The sequence below is a fragment of the Thermobia domestica genome, chromosome 9 (genome assembly GCF_964235325.1).
Source record: "Thermobia domestica chromosome 9, izTheDome1.hap1.1, whole genome shotgun sequence".
In the NCBI taxonomy this organism is placed as follows: Eukaryota; Metazoa; Arthropoda; class Insecta; order Zygentoma; family Lepismatidae; genus Thermobia; species Thermobia domestica.
In genome coordinates, this window is record NC_137462.1 from 75,545,244 (window position 1) to 75,554,747 (window position 9,504).

The 9,504-nt window shown below is 35.8% G+C and overlaps 1 protein-coding gene across 1 annotated transcript; it reads left to right on the forward strand.

Moving 5' to 3' along the window:
• The first annotated feature begins 187 nt into the window (after window positions 1-187).
• LOC145660890 (ionotropic receptor 21a-like) lies at window positions 188-1,891 on the forward strand. The gene has a single exon (XM_081726321.1). It carries the CDS (start codon window positions 188-190, stop codon window positions 1,889-1,891), a length of 1,704 nt encoding a protein of 567 aa, XP_081582447.1.
• Window positions 1,892-9,504: the final 7,613 nt, after the last annotated feature.

A 9,504-nucleotide genomic window follows, 5' to 3' on the forward strand; every position in this document is an offset into this window, starting at 1 on the left:
CTTTCAATCTGTAATTGGCCTACCAAAAGATCCTTTATTCGAGGTAACTAACGCGATTTGGAGTTATTATTTCAGTGAAAGTAAAGGATTACTTCTCTGGTTTGATGCTGACTTTGTTGATTATAATACGCTGCTTACTAGAAAAGTAGATACACCTGTAATTATATACGACAAAAAACTATCATACATGAAACGTAAACAAGACCTTGCATATAAAGAGTGTGTGCTCTTTGTAAGAAGTTCCTCAGAAGCTGCAAGAACATTAAAGGCATTAAAGTGTTCAACTAATTGGAACCCTCGATCAAGAGTCGTGGTAGTGATTACTGACGAATCTAATTGCCGTGGTTGTTCAACGATGTTCAGAAATTTGTATTCAGATTTCGTTATCAATATAGTTGTTCTTGTTCCTCAAACTAACAAAACTGGAATATTAAAATTGGATAATTCCAGATTCTTTGCAACGTTATACACTTACTTTCCATTTTCAGAAAATAATTGTGCTCAAGAATTTCAAACTTATGTCCTGGATATTTGGGATGGTGAAAGATTTCTGTATGGAGCAAATCTATTTCCTGATAAAGCTAGAAACCTCCATGGATGCGATCTTAGAGCCTCAACTTTCACGTTTCCACCTCATTCAAGATTGGTGCCACAACCTGATGGTAAATTTAAGATCAGTGGCGTAGAAGGAAACGTCCTGAATTCTGCAGCAAAAGTAATGAACTTCAATATCTCTGGAAAACCTCCAGATGATAATGAAAAATGGGGACAAGGATTGGAGAATGGAACATATACTGGTATACTAGGTGATGTACTATATAATCGTGCAAATTTTGGGTTTGCAGCTTATTTTACTATTCCTAATCACTTAGCTGTACTAGACACATCAGTCCCTATATCTGTACAGTATATGGTTTACGCGGTGCCGAGAGCAACACGAATTCCTCACTGGAAAAATATGATACTACCATTTCGATATCCAATATGGATACTAATTTGCACATTGCTTTTAATAGTATCTATTGTGTTCAAAATATTCAAATCACTGTTTCCAGATCGCGAACGAAAATTGTTCAAAAGCAGTGACTTCCCATTATCTTTTATATGGTCTTCTTTTCTGGGTATCTCCACTCAGAAAAGTCCAAATTCTAGTATATTTAGACTTATTTATGTAATTTTTATTGTATATTCCTTAATTGTGTGCTCAGCTTACGTTGGAGTTCTTGTAAGTTTCCTTACTGTCCCTATTTACTATCCAGAGATTAACACACTTAAGGAAATAATTGCTTCTAAATTATCTTTTGGAGGACCGCCAAATATTCGTGGTTTCTTCGTGGATCAAACAGATATGATTGACTACACAATGTTTAATCATTGGCAACCAACGCTGCTTATTGAGAATTCATTGAGGCGGGTAGTCAACCAACTAGATTTTGCGTTTGCTTTAGACAAATGTGCTATGGATTTTTTTATTTATTCAGCGTTTCCTGATGTAGGGAAAGAAATTCATATAGTGGACCAGGTGATTACAACATATTATTCAATTTTCTATCTTCAGAAAGGAACATTTCTGCAAACGAATTTAAACGAAGCTATCATAAGACTTCGTGAAGCAGGTATTATTTATAAATGGGAAAGGGATGAAACAGCAAACATCCGTATGTTTGATGAAGATGAATTAAGCTCTGTTACTCAAGCTAATATCTCTCATTTGTCAACATCATTTGTTTTGTTGCTGTCTGGCCTTGTTTTATCATCTGTTGTTTTCTCTATAGAAGTAATATATCCATGCTTAAAACGACACAAATCGAAACTAATTACTAATATGCATACAAAGATAACGTTTGCACAATTACTTAAAGTTGTCAGATGTAAAAGAGATAGAAAATAACAAATCTCGTTTCAATCAAACGTATTGATCTCATAGAGGAATTTTAACTATTGGATCTACGTTGAGTATAACTATATCAATACATTATTTATACTGTTGGAGATGTAATTGTAGGGTGTAACTGTACACAATATTCGTGCTGTTAGGATTGTTGGATGTAACTGTGTATAGTTGCTTATAGTATTGGAGCATTCTTAGAAGTAACTATAAGTTTGTACTCTTGTGATATCGTTGGATATAACTATTTATACTTTTGGTGTTAAAGTGTTGGGTGCAAGATATACACTATTTGTACTGTTAGGAGATTGCTAAATGTAACAGTTTACCTTGATGTACTTTTTATACATTTGAGAAATTGTTGAAAACTGTTAACCTTATTATAATGTTTGCCTAAATGTACTGTTTATACGGTTAGGAGATTCTTCGGTGAAACTGTTTATTAGGTACACTGTTTATACTGTTGCGGGATTGTTGGAAACAAATGTATATACTATTTACACTGTTTGAGTATTATTTGACATAGCTCTATACATCATATATAGCATATGTTGGAAGATTCTCGGATGTAACTGTATATATTGTCTATATGGTTGAAAGATTCCTGGATGTAAATGTATATGCTGTTTATACAGTCAGGAGATCTTAGATGTATCGATATGTATCGATATACAGTCTTTATTTGGCTGGAAATTTCTTGGATGTAACTGTATACACTGTTTAAGCAATTGAAAGATTGCTGGATGTAACTCTATACATTGTTTATACAGTTGATAGATTCTCATATCTAATTGTAAACACTTGTATTATTGGAATATTCTTTACTGTAACTGTTTAGTATACACTATTTACACTGTTCTAATGTTGTTGAATGTGACTGTACATATTGTTTATATAACTGAGGAATTCTTAGATATAATTGTGTACCCCGTTTATGCTATGAGTTTTTTTTAAGTTATGAGTGTTTACTGTTTATGCTGGTAGATAGTTGAAAAAAATGGAATGAAATCTTCTACGTCTCACGGTTATGCTGGCTAGGGTAAAGGAGACGGTGTTGATGGGAAATGAATGAAATGGTGGAATGAAGAAAGTAGAAGGAAACGTGTAGCGTTCCCATCCGCTATCAGGACAAGAGCCGATGTTAAAAGGACAACATTCATGGATACCAAAGCTCATGCAATGTTGACCAATCAACACTACCCAAGTCCGACCTCAGAGGGATCTACGAAGAAGAACGCAATTCCGAGTCATACGGCAGGTACAGATGGATAATTCAGCATAATCAACAATAAGTAAATGTAAATACCAATTACCAGTCATAAATATATGTAAATATATATATAAATAAATAATAACAACAACAACAATTCAAGTGTATATAATTTATTATAATAATATACAATATTATTTCGGGAAAAAAAATGTTGAGCAACAAACGATTCTTTATTCCTTCGACGTCTGTTCGTAATATAGATTCAACGATAATATTCAGTCATTGATCATATTATAGTTCAACTCTTATCGGAATAATAAGCCTATCCAGGAACAATAACAATTTAATCTCAATATGAATTTCGTAAATAATATTTATAATTCCTTTTTCTTTTATCAATTTCAATTTACTTGACCAGAGTAGAGAGAATAAATTCCTTAAATCGAATTTCAGAATCTTAAATCAAAGTTCTCAGGAGAAAAAAAAAACTAGAAAAAAGATCAAGAAAAATCCTTTTTGGGGGGGGGGAAATCTCCAATATCGAGAGATCCGTTAGGTTTATGTTGAAAACAACAATAATAATTAAATTAACAAGTATGTCAAAATCTTTCAGCAAATTTTGAGTGCCGTGCCTCACCGCACCGTTCGCCTACAATAGCAAGCAACAGGATAAATCTCAAAAAATTGTTCAAAAACTATCTGGCTCAATTTCAATACTAATCGCATTAATATATGCTGAAAATAAAGCAGATTATAAACAATTACTATATGCATCGGGTTTTAGCCCGCTTACCAAAAATACAATGCTGAATTATCAATCGAAATTCACGTAATTATTAACGCGGTCCAAAGAAATAATCTATTAATCGACTATTTTGGAATCAAGAATGACGACCCACAAACATAGAACACAAACAAAGGACAATCAACTATAATATATATATTAATGAACACTCACCTCTTATATTCTTCTTTTTTTTTACCTTTCTTTGGTATTTACTACCTCGCTCTCAGTCTGCTTGTCGTCTGTTCTTTATCAAATTACAAGAATAAACGTGCTTAGGCAGTGATCGAAAAAGTAACTCAAAGACCAATGCTTAGGTCTGAAAACCGAAAACGTCCGAATGTAACTAGTTCTATCACTGATTCAGTCGGCTCTCTCTCGGACCACAAAACATCGCGAGTCACTAAAGTAATCAGTGATACTACGAGACAAACCCAGGATAAGGTATAGTGTCTCTTACCAAACGACATTCACCACTACTCTCACCTCAATCTTCAACATTCTCATTCCCCCATTCCGCCAAACTAATTTCCATTCAAAGATCGAAAGTCACGCTCTGTTTCCAGATTCGCTAAAACCACTATGACCAAACTTAGGTCTGGTTTCAACAAATTGAAATGCTCTCCCTCGTTTTCCACATTATCATTCCACCAATCCGTCAGACAATTGAACCCAGAGAGTGGTCGTTGCTACGATTGCAGGGAATATTATTATAATGCAAGACTATACGTTCCAACGTGCAATGGGGAGCAAACCTCTGTTCTCACTCGAAATATCCCACTTTATCATTCCACCAACAAAAGAAAAACCACCTCAGATTCTGGATATTACGAGTATTAATGCATGCATAACATGCTATTTTTAAGGCAACAGCCAAGAACAGATTTATTTTACTCACTAGCACATCTAATCTTCCTGCCGAAAGGAACCCACATAGAAATACACCATTTAACACTCTCGATAAAATACGATAGATTTTGGCGAGGAAAGAAATAGCGACTTATTGACCAAGACTTAGGTCAACTATACAGATTTCTACGTTACTAATTGAATTCATCAAATGCCCCTGCACACCTGAACACGAAACAAACTTGTCTGACTTAAAAGTATGGAAATATGAACAAATACAAATTTCACTCAATACTTCGAGCACCATTTAGACACTGGATAATCACAGAGCATAATCTAACCTCTTCAATTTTACTCAGACAGCACCAATGCACATGGTCAAACACCAACCTTCCGTTTGCAACTTTTCGTATCACTATTTTTCTTCCTTTCTTTTCAAGAAGAAAGAAAATTACGAAACACAACACAACTTGCACTTTTATTCTTGTATATTGAATCAACTCCTTCCAGATATAACTAATGCAAAAAATAGCAGACACTACAAACTAAGTCAAACGAACAAGACACGCGTCCCATATTCTAACATCGACGATAAATTGTTGAGTTGATTTTAGTTTAGCGTCCCGTTCAGCAGCGAGGCTATATGAGACGTGGACCTACTGATTAACGTGGACTCCGAACCACATGAGCTCCCGCCAGGAATCGAACCCGGGTCTCCCACGCCAAAGGCGCGTACGCTAACCGCTTAGCTACGAGGGAGCTCATCGACGATAAATTATCCGCCTGCTAGGAGACTGCAGGAAAACGTCCTCCTTCCTTCCAAATTAATACGTCAGTTCGCAGCCGGAAAGGCTGCGAGCTCCCACGAAGGACAGCGGCGCTACGATCGCGATAAGGCACGTCACCTACCGCGCAAGCGACCTTGAATTGACCAAACAGAAAAGGAATGTATTTCTCTCTCTCTCACTCACCACAATCGTAGATTCACATTATTTTTTTTGCATTTTTTTTTTAAAAAAAGAAGCAAACGAGGAAAGGTTACTAATTCTAGTTAGTTTTTACAAATCAGAGAAAAGTTAATCATCGATATTACATAATTATAAACATTTTCTTCTTTTTTTACATAGTTTTTCCATTATTTCTTCGTCTCCAACTCATAGTAACGGGATCGTTACAGGCTGGCCTTCGTCGAAAAAAGAAAAATTCTCCATCAAGAAATTTTTCGTCTACAGCACTGGATAGCTACGGAATATATAAATATCATAAGTAACGTTCATAACAATATAGACAGCAACAAATGCAAAATAAATGATAATAGCAAATGCTAAAACAACAATAAATACTCAATTATTTACATTTTTTGTTCATTATGGCCATAATGAATAAATAAGTATATAACAAACAACAATACTAGCAAATGCTCGACAAATATCACAGTTAATTCAGTCAAAATGTTCTTATATCATAACTATATATACAAACAAATCAACACTATTTTTCAAGACCAGGACAACTAAGTTCTGACAATATTAATCTTAATCTCTCCTACTCCTATAGACCTTCAATTCTGAGACATGCGAACGGCGATATGAGTCTGGCGTGTCATTCTCATCAGAAACTAAGACGGTATTCGGTGTCAAAAATTTCCTAATCACAAATGGACCATACCACTTGTCGCTTAAAGATTTCGCTACCTTATCTCTTAATGATGATTTAACGTGTGCCTTTAAGAGGACACTTTGTCCTATGTCTAAATTAACGGGATTTCTTCTTCTTAACATCAACTTACGCCTTGTTGCCCAACTTTTCTCCATATTCTGAATAGCTTCTTTCCATATCTGAGCAGATGATTTTCCACCAAAATCAGAATCATTGATGCTCCATCGGTTTCCTAACGGTGTATTATATGGACGTCCAAAATATACTTCGATGGGCGACATCTTTAATCCTGAGTGCTCGCTTATATTTAAGGTGAATTGGAGCTCCGGCACAAGAGTTGACCACAGATGTTGCTTCGTCGAGATGTAAGCTCTAAGGGATGCCTTCAGGGTTTTTATAAATCTTTCAGCCGCATTACCACCAGGGTGATAGGGGCTCAGCCGTATGTGCTTGATACCCAAACTAAACAGGAATTTCTTGAAGTGTTCGGAAACAAAAATTGAAGCATTGTCAGTGGACAGGGCCTCCGGAAAACCTAGTCGACTGAATATTTCCATCATCTTGTTAGCAACCACACTGGAACTTATGGTTCTCAAACGCTCCAAAACCACAAATCGGCTGGCGTTATCAACACCTATAAGTATAAATTTAAATCCATTCGAATTTGGTAATGCACCTACTATGTCAAACATCCAGTGAGAATTAACTCTCTTACTGAAATCAGAAATTAAATGTCCCATTTTCTTTTGATTCGATTCCTTAACCTTTTGGCACACATCACACGTACTTACGAAATTTTTGACGTCTTCTTTCAATCCTTCCCAGGTAAATTTCTTCATCAGTTTAGCTAATGTTCTTGACACACCAGCATGACCACCAATCAACGCATCTTCATGATGATATTCAATAAGCACCTTCCTTAAATCTTTCGGGATTACTATCTTATATGGGTTAATCGCCGAATTAGTTCTTTTTAGCAGAATATTCTTATTAAGGAGATACCCTTGAACATCCTCACCGTTCTCAATTCTTCTGATAATATTATCTAAATCTGGATCTTCTCGTTGTAATTTATCGATAGGATCCTTAATTAATGGCAAATTCCAAAGATGCACTATATTCATATTTCTTCTAAATGCAGCTAATCCTACCGGTCCATCCAATATACTGAATTCAAACGGATCGTAGATTCGTGTCAAGAAATCCGCTACTATATTCTCCGCTGACTTTATATGGCGTATCTTAAAATTAAACTGACAAAGCGTTTCGACGAAAGGACCGTACTTTAAGAGCCTTTTACTGTTGTTAAGTATCCAGGACAAGGCTTTATTGTCTGTTAACACGTCAAACTCATTAACCAAGTAGTGTCTATAACGAGATATTGTTTTTACAAGACTTATAAATTCTATCTCATAAATACTGCGGTGTTTATCCGCCTCTGAGAGTTTCTTGCTATAGAAGCACACAGGTTGAAGGTCCCCATTCGCATTCCTTTGGGAAATACATCCGGCAATACTTTTTCCACTGCCGTCTACGTGGACTACAAAACGTTTGCTAAGGTCTGGAGTCTTTAAAACTACGTTATCTATCAAAATATTTTTTAATTTATCTAGAATTTGTTGATGTTCTTGAGTCCAAACAAATTTAATCTTAGGAGATTTCAAGGCACTAAGCGGAGCCATTAGCTGTTGGAGCTCCGACGCAAACTTAGAATAATAACTAAATACTCCTAGTATTTTCAACAATCCACGCCTATTACGAGGTGGAGGAATATTTCGTATAGCAGATACTCTGCCTGGGTCAATTTCCATCTGGTCTCCTTGAATAATATACCCCAGATAATTGATCTTTTTATAAAACATGAAACATTTGTCAGGAGATACAGTTATGTTATAATCTTTGAACCTCTGTAACACCTTTTCAACCATTAACATGTGTTCTTCAATTGTATCGCTAGCTACCAGGACGTCGTCAAAATAAATTTTGACACCCTTATCTGTTAGATCACCTAATACCTTTTCCATCGCCCTTGACAAAATGTTGCTCCCAGTTTTTATTCCGACCGGAACTCGGGTGTACTGATAACATCCCTTGGGAGTAACCAAGGTAGTAATCTCACGTGATGATTTATCAAGGTAGATTTGGTTGTAGGCCCGCTTTAAATCAAATTTAGAGTACAGTTTCTTATTCGCAAGGCCTGTCAGACACGCTTCTAAATTCGGGGATGGATATACGTCATTCACAATTAAGCTATTAGCCTTAATGTAATTCCCTACTATTCGATATGTATTGTTCTTATTTTTCACTAGAAAACAACTACTGCCATAGTTAGCATGGTCAACCTCTTCTAAAATCCCCTCCTTAACAAGTTCTTCAATTTGATCATAAAAAATTTTCTCCTTATTTTTAGGAACTGGAAAGGGGGTATCCTTGAAAGGTTTATTCTCCTTTAAATGGAGTCGACCAACGAACCCTTTTACACATCCAACCCTATCGGAAATTACATCGGAATATTTAGTTTTCATTGAGTCGATGAAAGCAACAATCTCAGGGTTATCGAACTTCCACGAGTCTTGCACTAAATTCTGATTTTTCACCTGTATGTTAGGTTGATTCTTCACCCGTGTGTTATTCTGAGCCATTACCCGTTGATTAGATGAAAGGTCAGGAGGCTGAAACTTCCGATTCCGCTGAATTAATTTATGGAAATTTTCAGACTGTTCTAGGTCAACGTCAGACGCTTCGGAACCACTACTATGGTTTAACACCGCATCCTTACGTTCATTGTCGTTCGACGAACAATTCACTCCCGAAGGACTAACATCATCTAGTTTTTCCAAGACACTAACATTTTTTGAGGATTCCGTCACATTATCCACCCTTTTCTTCTTTCTTCTACGATTCTTATTTCTTTTGCGAGTACTGTTCTTCTTAACACTCTCAGATTCTGGAATCTCAATTGCCGATGGATCCTCATTCTGAACAAGATCTAAATTGTCTTTTGTAGTAACAGTTTTACTAGATGACTGATTAACACCATCAGTAGATTCCGAAACATTCACCTTATTAGGTCTTTCATTATTTAAAAATAATTTCGAAGTGTCTCCATCA

Excerpts from the sequence above, each read along its gene's own strand:
- LOC145660890 (XM_081726321.1), top strand. The coding sequence starts at position 188 with ATGAAACGTAAACAAGACCTTGCATATAAAGAGTGTGTGCTCTTTGTA.